The sequence below is a fragment of the Chaetodon trifascialis genome, chromosome 1, assembly GCF_039877785.1.
Source record: "Chaetodon trifascialis isolate fChaTrf1 chromosome 1, fChaTrf1.hap1, whole genome shotgun sequence".
Taxonomy (NCBI): domain Eukaryota; kingdom Metazoa; phylum Chordata; class Actinopteri; order Chaetodontiformes; family Chaetodontidae; genus Chaetodon; species Chaetodon trifascialis.
The window spans coordinates 3,102,430-3,128,139 of NC_092056.1; the positions used below are offsets into that span (position 1 = coordinate 3,102,430).

Here is a 25,710-nt window from a genome sequence, read left to right on the forward strand (position 1 = left end):
GAACAGCTGCAGCAGCTGGGTGGAGGCGCTGACGCTCCGCTTCCTCATGATCTGCTTCCTGTCAGTTTCAGTCCGCTACGTGCGATACGTGACAGATCGATCCGCGGATCGATCACAGCCTCAGATCCCCTCAGTGAGCTCACCTTAAACAGATGCTTCCCGCAAATCCACAGTTCAGCTTTTTAAAGTGTGTTTCTTCCTGTTTGCTCACAGAAACAATCCGACTGAAACCTTCAGAGAAGTGCAGCCTGCGCTCACCTTTCAGTGACGATGGTAGGCTTGAATTAAACACATCTAAAGGATATACACAAATATATTCTTCATTCAATGTGATATGTACTGTATACATTAAAACAAATCATGTTTCTAAACGGATAAATCTAATTATTTCACGGCAGAATTATGTGAGTAATTATAAAATATGAGAAAATCTACACAAACGTGCCTCAAACCAAACTCAGTGCGATTTTTCTTCTGTTTTAAGATGTTTTAATGTTCAAACGCGCAGTTTAAAGTGGGCCACGTCTCTCTGGGGTGTAATACCAATAATCAGCCACACGGTGGAGCTAAAGGGCAGCACTTCATTAAAGGGACATCCCGCTCAAATCGGACAAATTCAAGTTTTTCTCAGGCTCAAAGTCTCCTGGAGTCCATACATGTGGATAAATATAACCCAGCAACCAAGTTTGCATTGAAAAAAAAATCACATTACATGTTTTTAGTTCTCAGTTTTTTGTTTATTTGCATTTATCAGCTTCATTTAGAAAATAGTTGCATTGGATCTAAGTGTGCAGAGCTTTGCTTTGTCCGTGTCTGATTTATTTAGATTTGAAAGATTATAAGAAATGATGAGAAATGAAGCTGAAACAGTGGAAACCCAAACTGAAATCAGGCTTGGGAGAACATGTAAACTGTACACCCGGTGGGACTTTCTGATCGAGCGCTTCAGTGATCCATCAGGCCTCCTCTGAGGCGGCCTCTGCTCTCTGTGCCAGGCTCCCTTCAGACTTTCACTCACTTACTGACCTTTTCCTCTGGGCTGTTCTGCCTTTTAGGGTTTTCCTGGAAATGGTATAGAACATTGCATCATGTGCTTCCCTTACATGACAGGTTTTGGAGATGCCTGTCAGCGCCCTCTGCTGGAGGGAATTCACTCTGCGGCTGAACGAATGCACGAAGAGCGAGGATAGCTAACAGGAGGGGGAACACAGGCTGCACTGAAACCCTCTGAAAACAACTTTTTACAGAATGTAAAAAAGTCAAAGAGAGATGTGGAATTAATGCAAAACAACCTCAAGGAGGCCATTATTTATATTGTTTTTGATTTATGTACTAAGGGAAGGCAGAACTGACACTGGCGATCTGAGTGTGATTAAGCTCTGACCTGAAATCTGCTGCATTAGACGTCAGAATAAAGTTTAGGCTTTAGCCATACAAATGGATATGTGCATGCAGTGTTTAAGCTCCAGGTGGCTTTTATAAGATTATTAAGATGTCAAAGTGCCTCATACAACTCTCTGATAATGTGCTGAACAGTTCTCAATACTCCTGAAAGCACAGAAGTATCACCAGAATGACACCTTTCAGAGTGTATTACTATTCATATATTATTATATATATATCATATTATTAATGAGTGATTGACACACAGACCACATGTTAATGCTGCTGCTGGAGCTCATTTTACCTGATTTATATACTGTTACTGTACTGGTTATAGTACAGTAAATATATGAAGTATTAGTATACTTTATATACATTTATATACATTGCTGCAGATTAAACCAGCCAACCCTAGATGAAGTAGTTAAATGAGCTCAACCGTAGACATATATACAGCAGTAAAATGCAACATACACATTAATATAGCAGTAATACTAATGCACAAACAGCAGATTTAATAGTAAAACACGGACAGAGAACATTTTACTGCAACATGAGGAAGTATATTTTGTGGATAATACTTGCGTACCGTTATAGCTTATACTTACTTTTGAATGCAGGATGTGTTGTATTAGTACTTGTACTTAAGTAAAAGATCTGAATCCATCTTCCACTGCTGCATCCAAGTGAAGTAACAATGAGGTAAACACATTTTTGGGTGCACAGTCTTTTTTTAACTGTAAAATTATAGTTAGGAAAGAACCTTGTAAGTATAGCTGTGAGATAAATGTAGTGGAGTAAAAAGTAGAATTTTTCTCTCTGAAATGTAACGAAGTAAAAGTATAAGGTGGCACGAAATGGAAGTACTCAGGTAAAAGTAAACCTCATAAGTGGCCTTTCCTGGTTAAACGTTCAGTTTCATCTCGGTTTGAACTTTATGAACTGACGAAACGTTTCTCTTTCTTTCATTTTCTTGCAGTTTTGTCTTTCTCTGTCTCTGTCTCTGTCTCTGTCTCTCTCTCTCCCTCTCTCTCTCTCTCTCTCTCTCTCTCTCTCTCTATTTTGGTGCTTCCTCGCGCTGCCAAGCCCCTGACGTAATGCTCCGCTGTTAATGATTAGCATGTGGAAACGAGCAGCGCGAGCCTCCCTGCGTCAAGGCGTCCAAAACCTAGCCGGAAGTCGACTGCCGCTGCCTTCAAAATAATAGCGTTGGTTTTGTCAAACAGCTGGATATATAGTGACATTATGATTATTTGTGTTTTCATTTTGTTTTGTTCCAACAATGAATAAATGGAAGACTGTGAAAATAAACATTTTGGTAGAGAGATGTGCATAAGCCTGTTCTGATGTTTACAGTTTGTTCTACCTTTAACTTATAATGTGAACATTGACACGACAAAACAGATTATATATACATTATATATGACACCCATTCATCTGAAGGACTTCAGAGTTTTACTTACTGATATTTCACATAGCGTGCTATTTGCAAATGCTTTAATTAGAGTTTCTGTGAGCATGGGGACTGCTTTATGTGACTGAGCTGTAATGCTGAATAACATGTGTGATTTGTTCTCAAGTCTCTCTTGTAAAAGGGATCTTAATGAGATTTCCAGAATGAACCAAGCTTAATTTTAACTATGGAAAGTCCTTTGTAGTGGATAGTTCTCATGTCACAGTTTGATTTAATAGCACAGAAGTGTGTGGCAATAGATAATTGGTATTCAGCTACCACAATCGGTCATAGCTGTCATCACTAGTGATTAAATAAAATACTGAAACATGATCCTCACTGTTAAGCTTGTTTTTATATAATTGGTATTGTGTGTTTTTTTGGATTCTGTGGATTTTGCATTTCTGTTTATTGATAGTTCTGTATTTGCATCTTAATTTGGATTTTATATGTTCTCTCTGGATTTGTCCTCTCTGCAGGACAGTTTCCCTCCTGATAAATAAAGATCTATCTTAATGCATTTTTTCTCAATAATAATGAAATGGAGGACTAGAATATTCCTGGTTATTTGATTATTTAGGTTATGGCCAGTTTTGCTCTGCTACTGTACATAACATTAGTGGGGATTATTCCTTAAAATACCACATTTAAAGAGTTCACGTTGTTGCTCGAAGAAATCCGCAAAAAATAATTCTCAAAATCATCAAGTGAGACAAAGGACATTCTGTCAAACTGTTTGTCTTCCCCGCGCTGCAGGGCCTTACTTTGAAAGGTGAGTAACAGGAAATTAAGCCCTGCCTTCCGTCTAGCTTGACCGTGGAGCTTTAGAGCAGAGCAGCCGAGCAGCCGTCTGCTGGGGAGAGACAGAGGAAAAGTTAGTCAAGATGGCAAATCCCACAGACCCGGAGTGAAGGGGCACCGCTCCCCGAAAAGCTGAGCCTGTCGCCCGTCCTGAGACAAACCCAGCGATGCAAACTGCGCCAGGAGGTAAGAACCGTCCGGCTCGGCACATCCAGCCGTTTCTCTGACGATTCAAATATTCAAACCAAAGTTTCTCAATCTTTTTTTCGTTGTTTTGTCCACTCTCTTATTCGGCTCGGGTGTTTATCCCGAGAAAAAAAACTAACATAACCCTCCTATCAACCAGAACCGGCCTTAATGTTGAATTTACACAGTTTGACCAGTTAGCTAACGCCTTAACGGCAACGGTTAGTGGGACTCCTCAGCCGTTAATGTCAGCCGCTTGGCTAACGGTGTTTCTAACTTTGCTAACGTTAACTGAAGTCACAGCTCCTCCATGGGAAAGTTCTAGAAAGGAAACGGGTCATGGACTCAGACGAGGTTATATTTATTGGTTTTTCTCCGTACAAACGGCTCTCTCTCACACACACATCCGCCGGCGGTCCTTCCCTGTGTGCTGATGAAGCAAAGTGACAGTTTTAGACAGCGGCTAACGCGCAGCCCGGAGTCCGCGCCTAGCTTACTCCTCTCCGCTGCTTCGGCTGAAACTCACCTCTGCAGCCCGGCCCCGCTTTAAAATGCACATCTACAGACTAACCTGTCATTAAAATAACGGAGGGAAGTCGCTGCGAGCGTCCCGACAGCACACAGCCTGCCAGCGGCCGCCGTCAGTAACCCGGCGTCCTTCCTTTTGGAAAATTCCGGGATGCAGCGCCAGTACTACCGACAGCTGTATTTTTAGGAATGGGTGGATACCAAAAGCGAAAATTATTTATTTTTGTCTCGGCGGTGAATGCCACAAGCCTATGCGCATAAGCAACGGCGAGGAGGCGACCTATAAATGCATGTATGACTTTCTGAAGGGTATTTTTTTGTTCCCATTGCAGCAAGTCTGCAGAGCTGAAGCAACAGGGAGGCTGTCGCATATGAGCCGAGGCTGTCCTCTCCGCGCACTGTTAAAGTCATTGAATATGCATGACAGAGAGCCAGAGACGTGCACAAAGGGCCACGCAGAGCATTGTCTTAAATGTGTGCTTGTCCCTCCTCTAACTTCTGACATCCTCCTGCAGGCTTAAGAGGGATTCCCTGAAGAAAAATGCCAATGAGGCTGAAGCTGATGTGACACAGAGTGCTGGAAGACAGCTGACTCATCGAATATCGGTCCCTCCGGGAGCCACTAAGCAGCAGAGAGCAGCTCAGATCACCTCATGCCAAGCTAGTAGACCACCTCTCAGCTCCCCCCCCCCCCACCCAAAGAGCGGAGAGTGTAAGGCGGGAGAAGACGGTGCAGAAACCCCTCCAGGAGGAGTATATCCCACGTCGACTGCGGGCGAAACAGATTCTGGCCTTGCTGTCCAAGATGCCAGCACAGCTAAGAATGGCATCGCAGCGCTCCATCTGAGCCTCCTCAGCTGACTGAGCGCCCCAACAATCAGCTGTAAAGACCACCGTCGTCCTCCATCAGTTTAGCCCAGACCGGCAGGGTAAAGTTTGGGGTTCGGTTGCTCTGAGTGGCTCCGCGCGCCTCACAGCCCGGCCCGGCGCCGCCGCAGTCCGTCAGCCGTCACCCCGCCTCGCAGACCATGATGTTTCGCGATCAGGTGGGCGTGCTAGCCAGCTGGTTTAAGGGGTGGAATGAGTGCGAGCAGACGGTGGCTCTGCTGTCCCTGCTGAAGAGGGTGAGCCGGACCCAGGCCCGCTTCCTGCAGCTGTGTCTGGAGCACTCCCTCGCCGAGTGCACCGAACTGCAGGTCCTGGAGGGAGAAGCCAACAACCCAGGTAGGATGGCCAGCTGCTCCGACATCCACTGAGACATGATGAAGATGCATTTACAGGCACTGACTGAGCAGAGCCCGTCCTAGAATCACCTCATTGTGGTCTCATTTTGAGGGCACTGAACTATGAAGTAATACATTAACACTTCATATCGGCAAATAAACACATAATTTGTACATCTAAGATTTATTTTAGCATGTGTCCCACTGCTGGGAACTGGCAGCAGTAGTTACAGAGGATATTGCAGTTTTTTCCCTGTCGTCAGGCATCACTTCTACACCTCAGTCGTTGAGTTTTTATGATGTTCATTGTTGGTGCGGTAGATAGCGTCACATCCGCAAATCACAGTACTTTTTTCCCTCTTTTTCTCTCCTATTTGAAAATGACATTTAAATTCTTGAAATGTTATGTGTCAACAGCAATGACAACAACCCGTTATTCAGAGCTACAGTACTTCATTGCTAATGATTACTACAGCTTAAAATGTACAATAGTAATAGATAATAACAATAATAATACTCCAGCTGTACACCATCTGTGCCGTCCATGTATGGATTAACCAGCGGTGGAAAAGCTACACAGATCTTTTAGTAGAAGTAGTAATGCCACGGTGAAAAATACTCTGTTACGACTTAAGGTCCTGCGTTCAAAGACGTATTTAAGTAAAACTACAAAGGTATTTTCGATAGTACCAAACGCCAACGCGAGTGAACCCTAGGTACTTCATAGGTACTCTGTTTTGATAATTTGTCACTATAACTGAACTCCGTGGTCTAATCGATAATGTGTTTGTGAGGGAGAGGCGCAGGGACTGAGCCAGTCGCTGCGATACTCGCAGCTCTACCCATTTTACGAGGGTCTGCGCTGTTGACGGTATTGAAAATCACAGCATCGTGATTTCAAAGTAGCGTAATACTGCCCGAGCCTAGACTAGCCGAGCAAGACTGACTTTTTATGGTTCTTTACTTTATACCGTAGAGTCCCCGAGCATTTATTACACCGCCACCCGGAGGAGATCCCGACACACTGCAGAGCAGTCGAGCTGACTGTACCAGCTGCTATAACAGTAAAAAAACGATCAGTATCAGACCCCGCTGTAGTCACTGACCCTGGAACACGCGTACGGCAAAACACACTTCTCCAGGGTCCACACAAGCATTAGAAGACACTTCCTGTCCAAAACATTTGTGCGGATCCATCGAGAGTATAAAAAAGCTGAATCACTGATGTTATGAAACTGCAAATGCTGCATTGAACCGCAGCCAGTCAGTAAGTGATTGTGGAAGGAGGTTGGGGTCACGCTCAGTGTTAGCTCAGCTGGCACTGTGGCCGGCTGGAGACGTCAGTCAGCGTGCCAGCCTATAGCGCTGTAGCCCTCCCTGGGTTGGTATCGCGCCAAGGCACCCGAGGGGGGCTCTTGCTGGGTTTTGTTGCATCAGACTGCAGCGTGGCCATGGAAACAAAAACCCTGGCAACCAACTGGGCTCATGAAAAATAGAAAGTGCTGCTGCGATGGAGAGCAGGCGTCTGTGTGTACCTATGGCAACATCTGCATGCAGCAACACATCTGATTACTGACACTGGGCTGACATAATGGCCCTGCCCTGCAGTGACACTCACACATTACATCGAGTTTCCATGAGGGTTTACAATGGGCAGCGGCTGCGCTTAATGTAGGCCGGGCTTTGTTATTGTTTAATATGAAGCCGGAGACATCAAACGCACACTAGATGAAGTTTCCTCAGTCAACCCCTCCCAGAGTCGGGCCGGTTCGTACTGTCAGAGATCAAAGCAGATTGATGAAGGGGAGGCGGTGGATAGGGGTGATGTCTTCTTACAACTTTTTTTTTCCACATCGTAGAATACTGTCTTGGTGATCCTTGAGTCCCAGTCCTAGTTCACCCTCATATTCTGTGTGAATCTTGGATTTCCAGCCACCAAGACTCTGATTATAGTCCAGGTGGAAATGAACCAAAGGCGGAAATGTGCTGGTGGGTGGAATAACATAATGAAAACTCTGTGAGTTAAAGAATAACCACACTTGTAGCTGCAGTTGGTATTTGGTGATTCACACAACGTACAACTTCACGGGCTGGCTGGCTGTGGATATGGAGGCATTTGTCATGAAGAGATCAAGTTTTCAGGAGGGACAGAGGCCAAATAGTGTCGAGTGGGGGGCTGACAAGAAGACCCGAAATTCACATCACAGTATTTTGAAGCATTTGCCTTAATTCTGATAAAAATTAGTTTTAATTGACCCTGATTTACAAATACTTCATTTAACTGTAGCATCATGGCTTTGTGAAAGTTAAATGTATTGCAGACAGTACAAAGAAATATGAAGGCATTAGCACACATTTATGCAGTAATTTATGTCGTTAGGCCTAAATAATGGAAGCGCTTCCTTCTTCTTGTACACTCTGCACATTCTGTGATCTAATTTCAATGGTTTTGCCTTTTAATACCTAACCAGCTTTACCATAAACGTTGTTTGCTGAGGACAGATTGTTCCCACACAAACATGCACAATCATTTTTCACTTGATTCAGTGTCTTAAACTGAGTTTTGTTCAGCGTTAGAGCTCACATCAGTTCTTCCTTTGAACAGTCGAGAATGGACTGACGCGGTGCCTCTGAACAGGCTGCTGACGGCCTGCTCTGGCCCTGTCATCAGGCCGGGATGTACAGTGTGACGTAACCTTGAGGTTTGCACTCACTGATGACATCTCAGGATTTTCCCGGGATTTTTGGGAAACAACGGTGGCAAAGGCCGGCCAGCACGTCGCATGTGAGGTGCACGCATTTTGTCCACGTACCGTCACCATTAGATGGACGAAAATGTCCATATGGATTTAGCTTTTATACCAAGATGGAACCAGACAATGAAAAACAAAGATTTTGGCCCAGGAATCAACATCAGAAACCTGAAAGTGAAGACAAGAATGATGAAGGAAAAGAGCTTTACAATGTGACATGCGAACGGAGACCAACAGGTGGGTCACATGACATGGAAAATACTGGAAAAAAGTTTTCTATTCAGATATTCGGGTAAAATAAATGAGTTACATATTAGCAGTCAAAATAGGTGAGCTAAGGCAGGAATTGTCTTTAGCAATGAATGATTGAAGCATGTACAGTTTCAAAGCAAACAGTCATTCAAAGAGCTGCTCCATCAGGGGACCACATCAGGATCTGTTCATGGACCGGCAGGTCTAACAGGCAGTTGAATTGTGGTGAAGAAACGCCGCCACACGCCTCAGTCGACCAAGCAGACGGCGGGCGCGGCAGACATTCAAACCTGTTTGTGAAGCGAGGTTTAAAGTGTGTGTATAACACTTAATGTGCAGGGACACACAGACAGCCACATTTCATACATTGTCTGCAGCGGTTCTCCATGTCGAGCTCCAAAACAGCAGATATGTTGAGTCCAGCGTGTGATTGGACAAGAGGTCCCGTCTGTCGGACAATACTTCTCTTTTCCCATTGGCTGCTCATGACGTGAGCTGTGACTGTAATGTAGCTGTGAGCGGCTCGTGAAGTCCGTCCATCTGTGGTAACTGAATGCTCTCTGCTGCTTTCAGGCTCTGTGTGTCTTTAGCGTTGGTCTCTTGGTCCAGAGCTGCTGTCACTGTGCGACTGAAGTGTGGCCACGCTGGACTCCAGGGAGTTTACTGACCTCCGAAATCCATCGTTGTCGAACGCGGAAAACAGCCTTAGGTCTTTGGCTTTATACTCACCGATGCATCTTGTCTTCTGTGTCGGACTGTAATGGCGAAGCATGTCTCCAGATGCTTCTTTCAGGCTCCTTTGGCCTGACCGATTTCTGGGTGGCGATGTGTCAAATGGCATCTCTTGTTCGATGTGTTTCCTGTGTCGTAGTTGATGTAGAAAATAACCATGTAACGTCACTGTAGATAGCGCCACAGTCCCACAATGGGCATATTTCTACTGCGACATCGTGAGATTATATATATATCGTTACATCCCTATGTTATTTTTATATCTGTCGAGTGCCGGCGCTCAACAAGTAGGCAACTGAGTTTTGATATCCAGTCCTGTTTGCCTGTTTGTAATTTAAGATAACCTAGCTTTCAGTAGTTCATTGGTTACTGATAAAAGGCGCCATGGTTTTGCCATTTCTGTCAACAAAGATGGCGGCCAACGACATAAAGAAAACCCTGTGCTTTGGTCTGATTCATTCAGGTAACATCGTAACGCACCTGGATTTCCTTTCAGTTTTTCCATTTGTTGGGCACATCTGACATCCAAATGCAGTTACGGAGTAAACAACACGGTGCAGTGGTGTCGGTGTCGAATGTGCAAAACAGTCAAGAAACTGCTCTGTTAGTAGTGAAAAAATATTTTCACTGTTGTCTGGTCCTGTGTACTTCCAGTAATTGAGGTTATGTTGTTCATATAAATGTAGTCATACAGTCCAGCTGTTTTGGCTTAACTTTGTGCTGCTTTGCTTCTTCCTCATGCTGCTCTTCCTCCAGACGTGGTCACATCAGTCCGGTAACGAGCTATGTTTCTTAAAGCTTGTTAAACTAAAATACTCTTAATCTGGCTGTAAATACACAGTTCTACTCAGCTGTGTACTCTGATGATTAGATTACACAGTAATGGTAAAAACCTCTGTTTGGTATAGACACTTTGTATGTGAGAGTGTTTTTATTTTTTCTCGTGCACAGAAGTGCTTTCACGAGCACAAAGCGCTGCTGAATATCTGTTGTTTCAGCACACGTCAGCTCCATGTACACATTCTGTGCAACAAGCTGTCTCAACAGTCGCTCTGTAGGAGAGGAGCTTCCACCCTCTGTACCTCCAGATTAAACTTTGGGTCACGCCCTCGAGTTTCCTCCCACCTGTGTCAGCTTGTGGTCGCCTCCTGTCTGCCGGTTCAGCTGAGTAAGGAGGATTCAGCAGGCCGTTTGAGCGCCGTAGACTTACAGTAACGTCAGGACACATGGAACTGAAAAGAGGGAGATGGAGAAGGCCGTCTGTTACGTGATCCCTCTGGTATGTTGTGGTAGCTTGTTTGAGTGCTTATGTGTCAGAGTACGGCAGAAATCTTGAGTCTGTTGTTTTACTGGGCCAATACCGAAGTATTTCCCATTCTGAAATTATTCCTTATCTCAGCTAGACGAGGAGCACGTAAACTGTAAGAAATAGCATTTTAGTTTATGTGCGTTTGTTACTGTAAATGCTTTGTCAGTCTTTCTTGGTACGAAATGGTTTGTTTGTCTCTTAATCATTTAATGAGTTTGTTTCGTAGGGTTTTTTTTTTGACAATAGCAATAAAACACAGAATGCTGTGATCAGCTTTAGATAATACTGGCAACGTAAGTCTGAAAAAAGCTGTTTCAAAATCCGTGTGAGGGAAACCTTTCAGTGTCTGCTTAGTGCCGTCACATCAGGAACAAAAGCACAGGTTTAAAGAGTTTAAAGAGAACAGGTTTGTTAGTTTCCTGAATGATGAGTAACGAGAGCAGTCCGACTTGGTGCTGGTGCAGAAACGAAACCCGCAGGCTGTTAAAGGGTTAACGTGCAGCTGGAAGTCTGGGGCTGAGTGGAAAAGCGCAACTATTTGGAAAGCGGTGTACAAATGAATGGAATCCTCAGTGACCTACTTCTGCGAGCGGCTCAGAGGCCGCCTTGTTGTGGGACTCGGCGAGTGATGCGACTTGATTTGGGACTTGAGATGCAGTCCAAGTCAGCGGGGTCACTATCTGCCTGACAGAGGGGCAGCGTTCAGGGTTCTTCTGACTGTTTGGCTGTTCATGAAGAGTTCAGGATCACGGTCTGAACAGCCCAGCACAGATGTGCAAATGCAGCGTTGAGTTTTCAGTTCAGACCTAAGTCAATGAGGGAGACGCCATCACAATAATCCCTGACAGATTTGACTGTTTTTGATGGGAGAAACCGCAGAGTGAACGTTTAAATCCTGGTTTTCTTCTCTTTGACTGGAGTAATCTGTGGCCCGCAGCGTTTCACTCGTAGTTATTAAGGACAGTAACTTCCTGTTTTTCCTACCCCCTCAAGGAGAACAAAACTTCTTCTGAGACAATCCCAAGAGGGACAATATCGGATCAAGTTGAGGAGACATGAATAGCGAGCAGAGCGCTGCACGGTCTAAGAGACGACACACACTCACACACACACACACGCACGCACGCACGCAGAGCGTGCAGGGTTAGTATAAGGGGTGGTGTTAGGACAGGACAGTGGGCCTGGTGTTCTGAATGACTAACTTCATGTTCGTGTGGTGTGCCGTACTGCTGACCTGGCCTGCACGGCTGTTTGAGCTGGGAGGAGGCAGACAGGGACTCGATATGTACGAGCAGCTGTGCTGAAGAACTGAGGCCACAGAGACAGAGTCTGTGTTTGAAATGAGTGGCAGCAGGCACTGTCATTCACTCACAATTCATCCATTTCACTCTTGTCATTGGGAAATTTGGCCTCCATCTTTGTTGCTTGAATGGTTCGTGTTGTGGTTGTCCAGAAATCATGTGTGATTGAAAGAGTGGGAAGTCCAGAAAGTCCATGTGCTGCACAGTGCAGCTCCTAAAATCAACAGTCATGGCATATAAAGCAGCTGTGTACGGGTGTGTGTTGATGAACACACTGCCAAGTTAAATCTCTAACAGTAGAAAGATCTGCCAGACTTCAGATACTTAGGACATCAAACATGAAGTTATACAGACAGGTGGGTGACTCACTGAGTGGACAGTTGAGGCGATTGTCTTCCTGTGTCATCAGTGGATCATCAGGACCCACATGGGGTCACATCCAGGTCTTCCTTTAGAGGACGCGTCGTCGTTTTGGACCCTAAGCTGGTGGGAGACATTGACATTAATGCAGCTTACTGACGTACATCCTTACATCCTATAGTTGGTGCTGTATCATGATAGAGCACATTTTCTGTCAGTCCAGTGACTAAATAGTTGATCTAGAATGACCACATGGAAAGGCCTATTCGTTATTACATTTTGATTTATAAACTTTGTGTTGTTTGAGTTTAATTTGCATTTTTGTGGTCCGTGTCACACTGTCCATAGACAGAGGTAGCCCCTCTTTTAGGTACCAGCTCCCGGTTTTGTCTTGGCTCGTCGGAGTCCTTCTTCTGTGTGGACTTCCCTCATTCTGTCTCATGTTAACTGTCCTCCATCGTCGTTTTTGTTCCCTTCATGCAAATTTCCCGTACGCAGATGATGATGTGACACGCACGCAGTCAAATAAATGATAGAGCATAATATGAATTGATTTTTTTTTCTGTTATGTGATATATATCGCCATATTGCACACAGTTCTACTGGTGTTTGGTCCGTTTGCTCTCACACCACCAATGAACTGCTCCAGGGTTGGACTGGAAGCGAGCTGGGACGTGCTTTGTCCAAGTGCGACTGCTGCGTTCACATAAGCCCAAACCAACAGATCTTTGAGCGGCGACGCTCCCGCTTGTGTGTGAACAGACCTTTAGCTATATTTACATACATATCATAGGCTCCTGACTTTTTTTTAGGAGACGAAGGAGAATCGGTGAATGCTATTTTAAGACCTTTTTACTACTCAATTGGACTTTTTGTGGAAAAATTCAACACATTATAAAGATTATTCTTATTCCTGCGATTATTATTTTATTACTCCTCGTCCATGTTGATATTAATGCTCATAAAACTTTTCATAACAGCAGTATTTATTAAATACACTGTCACTGTCTCCACATCAGATGTACTGTCTGTATACAGTTTGTGAGTGACAACAGAGTGAGCTGGAAACAGCGAGAGAGACGAGTTTCTGACAGCAGAACCTGAAGGCTCCGTCTTTTTTTGGTATCAGGAAATGATTTGCCAAACATGTAAATGGAAAAACACTTTTCTTTACACCTGGAAGCACCAAATCCACAGAAGTGCCAGGATTATACAGGGGCTGTGAGCGGGGGGTAACTTCAGTGGAGAATTTGAATTTGAAAGGCTGTTTGAATCTAGGTCAGAATATGACTTCCAGCAAAATAATGACTTTTCACAGGAGCTGCCGGCACTAGCTCTGCGTCTGCTATAGAGAGAGAGAGAGGAAGCTTACTTCTGCATTTGTCTGTGTGTAAGATGACTGACATGGAGGGAAAGTATGCGTTGTATAATGGCTAGTATTACTCAGTGAATTCCTGCTGCACTCTCTGCCTAAACTAGGTCTGATGAAAACCTGGACTGGAAATCAGCATTCCCGGCCGAGGCGGTAAACGGTTCCGGCGTTGGGGATACTGTCTAGGAATGTGGGCACGTCGGAGCGCACTTGAGTCGAGCGCTCGGCGAGAGTTGGACGGGGGCTTTTCCAGCGTGGGGGGAAAAAGACACAGTGGAAAAGGAAAACTGATTCCACCTTCAGTGGAGCTAAGGTCTCCTGAGTACACCGCGGTATGGAGGAGGGGAGGGCGAGAGGAGCAGGAGGGACGGGTGGGGCGAAGAAGGGAAAAAATAAAGGCTCAGAGAATACTGGTGCCATTTACAGCTGAAACTCATTCACCGCTCTCTCCGCCAAGTCTAACTTAGAGTTAACAGTTATCCTGGTCAGGACCTGTTAAAACAAGGTTAAGCTTGTAAATGTTTAGACCCCATGTCTACCTGTGAGGGGGAGGGTGATAGGTGTCAGTCAGCGTAACGTGTAACATGATCGGTACTGATTTAACACTTAACGAAGGCTTCGTGATTTTAAAAACACCAGCATCACCCTTAAACTTCAGTCCAATGTTGTTGATCTACTCTTGCCAAGGAAGTGTCTATAAATATCGTCCCCCATAGAGATAAAAGTTTAAAGTGGAAGTGATCTAATCTGTTTTTTCACACACACATATGAGCTTTTATTTGTCAACATCCATTCTGTCAAAGAGCGAGACGGAGAGAGAGAAAAGTCTCGTCTCTGTCCAAACTATTTCATCGCACCCACGCATGAGCAAACAGTTTATTTCTGGAAGTTGACGGCGTGTTCTGTGAACTCGTACTGAACCTCAGGAATGGGGACAGACAACCTGCCAAAACGACCAGAGGGGAAAACGAAATAAAGCTCGTCTTTTCCCTCTGCCTCTACAGCAGAGGCCTCTTTACTTCTCTGTTCCCGTTTCCAGGTGTGTGTGTGCGAGTGTGAGTGAAAACAAGAGGATGGACAGAGGCCGGGGATTAGGACGAGCTGCCAAATGGACTCCATGCTGATGGAAGCCACTAGAAGCCTCAGACATGTCAGGCTCTTGATATTATCTGTGAGAGAAGCGGACGAGGCATCGCAGATAGCAGGGATTATGCAATCAAGCGCCTCATAAATCCTGGAGGTTTAGTTTCTCAGTGAACCCTTCTGTGCTTTTTTCTAACTTTGATCCGAGCTTTGCTTTCCCCAGCAAGCTGGATTACTGCACCATGTGTGTATCTGTTTATGTTTACACACTGTCATCGGTTACAGTTGAGTCTGCAGGAGGACGTGTTTCAGAGACAGAACACACGCTGAAACATACTCAGATGGTGGATTATCAGGTTTTTTCTGGTACACAAAGTGAACAGTTTGTCACATACTGTGGATTTGGATCTGAATGTTTTTAGTACAGCAGGGTAAAAAAAGGCAAAATTAGCTATAACATTTGTGAACGTTCACTGTTTAAATAGAAAACAGAAGTAACGTGTCAGCATTATGTTAGAGCAGAAATCAGCCGCTCTGATTTGACCATGGATGCTGGTTGTTGGTTTGGGCCAGTCTCAATCTTCACGAGAGGCTGGTTGAACATCATGGGGGAAAGACTGGACTAGTCCCTCTGTCTGTTTTAATCTCCCACAGGTAGAAGACACGTACTGTGATGCGATCTCAAATGAATCGCAGGTTTTCTGATGCTATTTCCACAGACATAATGTTGCTTGACTTAGGGCTGCTTGATTATGACAGATATCATAATCATGTTTATTTTTGGTCACGATTGTTTAACATGGTTGCTCATTGACTTTGGAAACATCATGCCTTTATTGATCTTTTAAAAAAGCGTAAACGTTGTATTTCCTTCAACTTTAAGTACAAATCAACTGAAAAACAAATGCAATAAATGTCTTGTGATATTAGTATGATATATAATAGTTAAAAATAGCTCATAGGATGCATAAAATGAAGTAAAACAACATTTTAAGTGCAGCAGTGCATAAGTTCAGAGGCAAAGCACAAAAGTCATAGCTAGTTAAATGCTAAAGTGGAGAGATTCGGTTTTAGGTTGAATTCTGTATTTAAAATATTAAGCTATTTCCCTGAAATCTGTAGGCCGTGTATGCCAGAGCTTCTGGCCGTCATTGACAAAGGCTGCATTCCTGAATTTCTCTCGGCTGTTGCTGAGAGTAAACCAGCAGCAGATGATCGCAGTGTTCCTGAACAGTGAACAAGGGAGTTTGCGATGTAGCCTGGTCCTATTCAGAGTGTTACAGAAAGCAAGTGCAGAGCAGCTAAAACTGGACTAATGCACTCTCTCCTCTGGGTGTCAAATGAGTCCCTCCGTGTTTTTTCCCCTCATGAGACCAGTAAATGGTGCGTTACAGTGATTCAAATCAGATTTTCAGCACATCTGATTTATAAATGGTCGTAATTCAGCTGCATCCTCTGTTAGTAACGAGAAATCTTATAGATGATTCACGTATATCTGGTGTGTCTGTGTGTGAACGAGAGGGTGAGAACAGGTGAGGGATACCAGTCTGTCTCAGAGATGACCAGTCCGTCTCGTCCTGACCAGACCAGACATACATGCGTATAATGTTTCCCCATATAGCCCCCCCAGAGCCCAGCCCTTCCCCATCCCCACCCCGCTCTCAGGCAGCTGGCTGTGCTATACAGTGCACTTCTTGTGTAAGGAGGCTGTTCAGCTCGGAAGCCATCCAGTCCCAACTGCACAGACAAGGCAGCATATGAAATAACATAAGTGTGACTCAGACCAGGGAGGATGCTGGCCCCTACACTGTACACTGTCACCCAGAAATGTGTCTAATAATCAGCAGCTGTGCTCAGTGATCTCTAACAGTATCAGTCATAACTGAACACATTTATCTCTGTAAAGGTAGAATCCAAGGCTCAGCTGCTGTCAACTAGATTTTACAGGTGTACCTAATAAAGTGGCCACTGAGTGTATTTCGCTGTCGACTAACAACATACATCTGTGATGAGCCAATAGCAGCAGGTGATAAAAGTCTCCCAGTGCATCTGCAAAGGAGGCACGTTTAAGCCTCTGACCTCAGCTGCTCGTCTTATTCATAAAACACGCTCGACGAGGCTCAGGACATCTTGACGTGAGAGGGGCTGCTGTCATGCAGACACACCGAGCCAAAACCTTAAAGTGAGACTCTGCCAGTGTCAGCTGCGTCCCCCTGTCTTTACATGAATGGACGATGACAGCGGAGACACGGCGAGGCGCCGCCGACCACGTTCGTTTACTCCCGATTGGTCGACACACCGTTGGCTGTGGCAGGCCAAGTGACATTAGCAGAGCCGGCCAGTGAGAGAGCCCCATGCCAACGGTTGTCGTGGTGGCCATTCAACAGGAGTGTTTGAGTCCCCGGTTGGTGGAAATGACCTCATCCAAACCAGAGTCCTCCAGGATGCTGTGTCCACGGTCTGCTTCCAGACTCACCAAGGTGCTCGCTTCCAGACCAGGTGTCTGTGCAGGACTCAGTCACTCTTCACAGAAAGAAGTGCTATGAACTGAATGCAGAGGGAAACAAACAAGAATACAGGATTCATCCTTATCAATAGTGATATTTTAGTATTAATTAATCCAGTAATAACAGTAACGAACGTTGAAGCAGGCTAAGCCTGTTGCTGGCAGACGTTCTTTTCAAACTCCTGCTTTGCACACGTTACGGTGGTTAAGTGGTTTTTGGTGAGTGTGTGACGGGTCCGTTCCCTGAGTGTTTCACTCGAAAGTTACCGGTTACAAACTTTGATCATAGATTTCATTTCACCTCAGTACCTAAATCTATAAATGAAACAGTTTTGAAAAGCAGTATTTCCACATTATCAAAGATAAATACCTGGTTTGCAGATTACCTGAACTCTCTAGTAGAGCAGAGCTCTCATCGCCTCAGGCTGTTGTGTTTTTCTGAATGGGCCTCTGTGTGTGTTTGTGTGTGTGTGTGTGTGTGTCTGTGTGTGTGTGTGTGAGCGTGCGCACACACGCCGAATCTACTCACATGATGTTACACCCGGATGCTGACGCTATATCCCTCAGGCTGTCAGCCGAGCATGCTGGGTAAACACGTCTGTCGCTCACTCGCTGACCCACACTCCACATTCCACATGACACTCAAATATACATCACAAGCTGCAGCGAAATGCACACACTTTATTGCATCAATGGCCACTGCACACAAACACACACGCACTGGAGGAGTGACCAGTGTAGCTTGAAAAACTGGACCCCGGTGGGTAGACATACTGACACGGTCTGACCAGTTAGTTACGTGTAACTGCTGCAGGCTGAGCCGCAGAGCTGCAGTTCTGCTCACAGGAATCGAATCTATTCATGAGCTAAACGTTTGTAACGTTGTTTGTTTGATACAGTATTCAGCACATATAGAATAACTTGTTTATAGGCCCCAAATGTTAAGCTCTGTCCTTAATTCCTGTCATGTTGGGAAAGCCAGTGAAATAGCATTTACACCCTCATCAGCTTGTCTGATGAAGAGTATCTGTACAGTATGCAGCTTTTCACAGCTGAAGTGTTGTTACAGGGAGGAACGTTATTATATCACAAGTTTGAATCTGATGACTGGTTTGTAACCGCAGTGTGACAGCATGTGTTGTTTCCATGTTATTTGGCATAAAGGCTGGGACAGTGCTGTCAGAGGCCTGTGTGTGTGCAGGTAGACTAAAACTTTCACTTTCTTTCAAACATCTGTTTTGTTGGCTTGTTTTTGTTGTTTTTTGGAAGACCACAGCACTAAAGCAGTTTACAAAGAGACATCCCCGTTAAACTCACAAATGTACCAGAAGCGATTACACAAACCACGCCGTCAGTGCACTGCTGTGTGTGTGTGTGCACACACATTTTTCTCCTTGTGTGTGTGTGTGTGTGTGTGTGTGTGTGTGTGTTCTCCTGCTTCCCAGCAGGTACGGAAATAAACCTTTCTTCCACAAAGGAAAATAATTATCATTCTTGTACAAGGAAGGAAGGGGGGCTCTTAGCCGAGCAAGAGACAGACGAGAAATAGAGGCAGGGAGAGCGGCTGATGGGCCCCTGACTGCCATTTCCTTAAATAGAGTTGTGGGCTTCTCCGGTCCAGCCCTGGCAGAGCGGAGGCTCACATTCCCGGCATAGCTGCAACTGCCACATTCAGAGCCTCCCCAACACTGGAGCACTACATACGCTTCCACAGGTAGACTGCAAATCTTTTGCCCTGCTCTCAGCCCCCACATGGCTTCCTCCAGACCCCCAACCACCAGTTACCGCAACAGGGGAGAAGAGGGGATGTGGATGAAAGACCTGAGAGGAAGTGGGAAGGGATGGGGGTTGGAGGAAAGGACAGCAAAGAATTGTTCTCCATTCATACAGCAGCCGTGTCCTTCTGCTAGGAATCCTCCCCCACCGCTGGGAAAAAGATGAGACAATAAAACACTATCATCTGGCCCCTTCACTCACCCAAAACTCACAAATTAAGGATTTGTCTAGTGGCCTGAAACAAGTAGCCGTACAGGATAGAAAGAAGAAATATTTACCACAGGAGCCCCTTCGGTTTTATTTATGGTGACATTAAATCCAAACTCGAGTTATGATATTTGACCTTTATCATTGTAGAAAAAAATAGTCCCTGATATTCATCTTTTTAGGGCAGAGGGGAACTCTACCCGTGAACAAGTGTGAGTTCTCTCCTCGCTCTGTTTGACAAAAGACTTTATACAGCACATAATTATATATAATATCTGTTTTTGACAAGAGACAAGGAGTTTTTACTTGTTTACCTTTATCGTTTACTGCTGCTGTTGTCGGGTGGTGTCCAGGTGAAGTGCTGAGGGTGCACGGTTTCTTGAAAATCCCCAAAAAGCTGTGGATTTGACAAAGCGAAGGCGGTTTAAACAGTTTAAAACAGTCAATGGTTTGGAACATATATGATTTCCTTAAAGGACAGAGTCATCAGTATGCTTCGCGTCTGTCGGCCAAAGGCAGAGCACTGTGGAGGCAGAGGAGAAACCCTGTAATGGAGATTTGTGTTGATGCAGCAGCAGTTTGAGAGGAATGACGCCACCTGACTTTGGCAGACTTGGTTTGAATGAGGCTCAGATGAAGCTGGATGCTGGCGTGCACAGTAGCCATGATGATGCTTTTCCTTTTCCTGTGGAAGGGAGACATGTACGCTGGCAAACATGTCCGACTCATGGTCAGGCAGGTGCTTCCCACTTTGGAAGTCTAAGCACACACACACACACACACAGTCACACACATCTTGGCCACTGTTTAAAACATTACACAGTATAAATAAATAAGCACCCAGGCGGAAAAGACCTACTTTACACCTACTGTACACGACACTGCAGCAGACACGCACACACAGCCTCACACGCGATGTGAAAAGCAGATGAGAGATGTGCTTTATATAATGCTCTATAAATTGACCAGGTGTCCTGGCTGTAATGATGCAAGGCTGCTATGAAAAGGTGTTCCTCTTCCTGTTCTATTAAGGGCCACAGGAATCTCAGTCTGTCTCTGTCTGTTTGTTGAAGCTCTCTGGAGACTCTGACTGATCTTTCACTGATTTCATTCAGCAAAAGTCCCCCCTGTGATCTGAACGCCGGACGGCCATGCTCCTCTTTACGTCACTGTTTCCTGTGGAAATGAGAAAATGCTCTAGTTTCCACAGTTCATCTGTTCAAAGTTGTCCTCTGTTAGAAATTCGAAGACATTATCTATTATAAAAGACATGGCAAACGACTTTTGACTTTTGAATGACTTAATTTCCGTCAGGGTCCTCTGGAGTGTTAGCTCCAGTGTGTAGCCTATAGTATTTTCTAGAGTGTGGCCTGGTTTCCATTATGAGAGAGGAGTGATGTGGCAGGAAAGCTTGGACTGGCCAGCTGGGTTTGGACGATGACCAGTAAAAACGGCTCATATTGTCAGTCGAGTCATACGATGTTTCAAAGTTGTGCCGCTGTACACAGAGAGACACAGAAAAACAAGATGGCAGGCTACAAACCTTTACAAAGATCGTCTTGTCTCGCAGTCACCAAACCGTGAACCTAGCTGTGATGGAGGCAGAGAGGGTTGATGGAAACAGGGCAGGGTGAAGCAGAGCAGCTCGATGAGTGCTCTGTTTGTCCCTCTGAGCTCGCTGCTCCAGTGCTGAAACCAGCAAAGTCTTCAGTGTGATCGGCCCTCAGCTGACGGCGCTGTCTGCAGCTCTGAGTCCATTGAGCTTATGTCACTGAAGAATGATCAGGATGCACACTTTTTTTGATTGTGTGCTCATATTTTCATATCACAGACACTGATCAAAGGCACTGAAAGATGTGTGAATATATCTGCCCAGTAAAACTTAGTCCAACAGTGACATCCTGTCATGTCGAATTTAGTGTAATGATTGATGTCACTATGGCACCAAAGTGAAGAGACTACTCATAAATCACAGGCAGAACACACATATGAAACCAGGTTTAACTTTTAGCTGAGGTTTAAGAAATCAGCTGACTGGCGAGAATGTGTAACCAGGTTACTGTCAGTCGGTGCATACACTGCATGCTAACATGAAACATGAGTGAGGTTTGTCTAAAACAGACTGTTGTGCGCATATTCAGATCAGAGCAGCATGAATGCAGCAGAGTCAGTCAGTAAATCACCTGCTGACTGCTCTCCTGACAGCTCCACTGTCTGTTTCCTCTCACTCAGCTCCACCTGTCTGACATGATGACTGACACACCGCATAGATTCCCTCTCTCTGCTCTCCTCTTCCTCAGCTTCACAGCTCTCGTGTAGGTTTACTTGTCCTAATATTGACTCGAGAAGCTGAAGCTGACCCTAAAGGAATAATCTATGTCAACACTGCGTAAAGGCTGGTACGCTGTAACCACACATGCCAGCCTTTCACTGGTATGGAGGCTGACATGAGCATGAATGTGTCACTTCCTTTTGGAAAGGCATTCTGGGAAAGAGCGAAACTTTACTAAGAGATTTTTTTTAAACTAGACAGGACAGGGGCGAACAGCGCTCCTCCTCCCCCTCCTCTTCCCTCCTCATTCAGTTATGTGTCAGTAGGTCAGGCTGAGGCCAAGGTCAGGCTGATCCCACAGCACTGCCTCAGTCTCTTTCCCCTCTTTTCTCTCTTTCTGTTTCTCTTTCGTCCTCTTCCTTTTTTCCTCTCTTGGCTGTTTGTTTTCTTCCCTCTTGTCTATTGCATGTGTGATTGTCCCATCTTGTTTATTTTGCAGTCTTCCCTCTCCTCTCTCTCTCTTTTTCCCCCCTCTAGTTGAAACCTGTTGACACCAGTGAACTCTTCAGTCTGTGTCTTGTATCCACCCCCTTCCATTCCCTCCCCACCTCCCCTTACGTCCAGGGCCCCAAAGCTTGTGTTAGGGCCTGTGGGAGCCTGCCAGCACTTCTTGTCAGGACATGGACTCCCCCCCCCCCCCCCTGGGTGGGGCGATGCAGCATATAACATTAGATCATATATTTTGTGCACCACACCTCTTTCACTACTCTCTCGTGCAGCTCCAGCTCCTCTCTTTCTCGTTCTTTTCTTTTGTTCTTTGCTTTCTTTCTCTCTCATACAGTTAATTCCCTTTTTGCTGTTTCTTTCTGAATCTTTAATCCTGACTTGTTCTTTATATCCTTTAGTCTCTTTGAGCTTGTTTGTCTTAATTTAGTTTTCCAGATTTCTTTGACTTTCTTTTCACTTCATTCAGTCTTTTCAGTTTTTGTCATTTCGGCACACCATGTGCTTTGTTTTTTCTGACTTTTGTTCTCTTCGTTTTCTTCCTTATTCACACCTCCTCTTTTTATTTTTGGTTTCTTTCAGTCTCTTACTTCGTTGAAGATACTCCTTGAAATGTGCCAGTACAGTATGTGCATGTCAGCCAGTAGGAAAACTGATCCAATAAAAAGAGCAACTTCCCTCTGTGTCTCAGTGTTAGCACCTCATTGTAGTCCAGTTGTCCCGCCCTGAGCCAGGCCGCCGATGCCTGGGGATGAAGTGTTCGGGTGGGACTTGGTGTTGAGTCAAGACTGGTTGCAGTAACAGATGTTTTTTGGTAGATAGATAAATAAAGTAGAGTAGCAATAAATGTTAGCAGACTTCCTCAGATGTTTGTCCTGCTGAACGTTCAGTAGGGGAGCGTGACATTTTTACATTATTCTAACGTGTTTGCAGTCATTCTGCATTCTGTTAAGATCACTAAGACAAAACAACACGTCGCACAGAACAGTTCTGGCAGGTAAAAGTTGTTCTTGGCAGGTACTTGGTGTTCAGGCGTTGGATGCTGATCCACTCTCTGTCACCTGAGAGTTATCTGGTGTCCTCTTGGACATATCTCTGTTCTGTTGTAACTCACAGGCATTGAAAGTAGACTTGCAAATATCCTAGAAATGATTCTGTTAATTGTGCAATAAAAAAGATGAACAGTAATATACAGCAAGTTATTTTTAACTGATGCAGCCAACAGCTTACTTGAGCTCTCAGCATATAACTCCACAAATACCTGCTTATTAACATCATCACGTTTCACGACAGATTGTTTTTATCTTCATTCTTGTAATTCACTGTCTGCCACACTCTAGGTTTGAAACTGGCCTGATTTCTGTATGTGAGATAGGGGCTATGAATGTCACATGAGACTTGTGCTATTATGTAGAATCCCTGTATGAAAGTTATCATTAGTCAGAGCTACCACACTTAAATATTTGACAGTGAGCAGAACACTTATTATTATTATTATTTTGTTCAAGTTGCGGTTTGATTGAAATGTACTTTATTTAATCTGCTGTTTCAGTCTCTCTTCTAATTTTAAGTCACAGAAACTCGAACTGTGCCTCTGGACAAAAACAACTACTTAAAGTTCAAGAGCCACAGGCTTAATGTCGACGTCAACCACTCATTCATGTGACGTCCTTCTTGACTGACCAGCACGTCATGCCAGTGTTGTGTGTAAACAACTGGACATCATGATACTGATGTTACATGTGGTGTGAAGAAGACCAGTTTAACTTCATGTTGAACACAGCTGTAGGGATCGTACTGGGGCTTTGTGTGTGTGTGTGTGTGTGTGTGTGTGTGTGTGTGTGTGTGTGTGTGTGTGTGTGTGTGTGTGTGTGTGTGTGTGTGTGTGTGTGTGTGTGTGCTTGGCTATGGATCCGTTAGGAATCACTGCATTCCTCAGCAGCAGGCTCTGTGGTATGCCAGCACATTCCCCACTGCTGAGCTGGAGAATCCACTCGGAAAGCAGAAGCGGGAACTTTTCCCTTCTGCCCCCTCCCACCCCTCACTCCACCCATCTACTACTCTGTCTGTCTTAACTCTGTCCTCCTCTCTCCACCCAGATCCCATCTCCCTTTTCTCCCTCCACAACTTCTGTGTTTTCCAGATTCCTTCTCATTCAGACTGGCCCTTTGTCTCAGCCACAATGTCTTGTTTTATGCTCTGTGTGCATGCGTCTGTGGTTAAAAAGTCAATTCCAGCACCTTTCAAACAGACATTTAATTAAGATCACATCTCCAGTCTTTTCTCCCTGCCAGTATGTCTCAATCTGTTGCTGTTCAGCCTCCTCGTTAGGTCCTTTGTTGAATTAAGCCCCCTGCTCTGTGTGTTGCTGGTCAGCTCTCTCGCTTGGATTGCTGTTCTCAGGTCAGTAAAGGGAACACGCTGTGTTGGACGTGGTGTTGAATCAACAACAGCTATAGCGAGTTGCCGGTAGTGGGACAAAGTGAGCCAGCCTCATGTTTGTTTTGCTAACAGGAGAAGCGCAGGACAGAGGTTTAGAGGACACACACACACACACACACACACACACACACACACACACACACACACACACACACACACACACACACACACACACACACACAGACGTGTAAGGATTTTACATGGACTTGGTTCATTCCTTAACCCTAACCTTCCTTAGTCATCCCTCAGATTTAGCCTTATCCTAACCCTAATCAAAATGTAATCCTAATCTGAAGAACACCACCAACACCACACACACACACACACACACACACACACACACACACACACACACACACACACACACACACATAGAGCTCTATGGTTATGCAACTTCACAGTGTGAGATAAGGAATTTTTTTAGGTGCAAGTTGGGGTCAAGTGTACACACACACACACACACACACACACACACACACACACACACATTTCCACACACACTGTCTCACTCACATACATTGACACTCTCTCTCTCTCTCAAACACACACACACAGACACAAAGCTGGTGTGTCATTGTCAGTGTGATTGGGAGTTAATGTGTCCCTTTGCTAACCACTAATATGGTCTTATCTGCTGTGCTAGCTGCCTTGTTGTGGCTTTGTGTGCTGTTGACTCGTCTATATTTAGAACGAGAGGAATCATGTGTCTAACAAACAGCCTCCACAAGTGTGTGTGTGTGTGTGTGTGTGTGTGTGTGTGTGTGTGTGTGTGTGTGTGTGTGTGTGTGTGCTCTCACTGGGGTGTGTTTGCGTTTGCACATAACCAATGTGTAACAAATGAGCTAAAACAATCACATTGTTTCCACCACTGTCACTTGTGTCTTGTGATCACAGAGTCGGATGTGAGGAGGACACGCTGTTTCCAGCTCAGGTCAAAGTTAAACCTAATGAACGACGCCTGCTCTGAGGCACACATTTTTATCATGAAAAATATAGAAAGTAGATTTTTCTTAATATATTCATCTAAATGAAATCAGTTAGTGGTGAAAGAATTCAAAGAGCAACCATACATCTATCCAAAGGATCCAACCAATATCCTATGAAATCCATAAAAAATAAAGTCCATGTAACATAAAGAGCTAAATGGTCAATTATTAAAATCAGAAGAAAAAAATCCAAGACAGCTGTTCTATGAAATTTGCAGTTGTCTGCTTATTAATTTGATTTAGTTTGACATCTTAATTTGATGTTTATTTAGTTTGTGTTT

General features: G+C 44.7%; 1 protein-coding gene across 1 annotated transcript in view; it reads left to right on the plus strand.

The window, feature by feature from the left end:
- Positions 1-5,228: 5,228 nt before the first annotated feature.
- Positions 5,229-25,710, plus strand: part of samd4a (sterile alpha motif domain containing 4A) — a 44,890-nt gene continuing 24,408 nt past the window's right edge. The window contains exon 1 of the mRNA XM_070965700.1: positions 5,229-5,575. Within this exon, the coding sequence (XP_070821801.1) occupies positions 5,380-5,575 (196 nt within the window). The 5' untranslated portion in view covers positions 5,229-5,379. The remainder of the gene's footprint in view (positions 5,576-25,710) is intronic.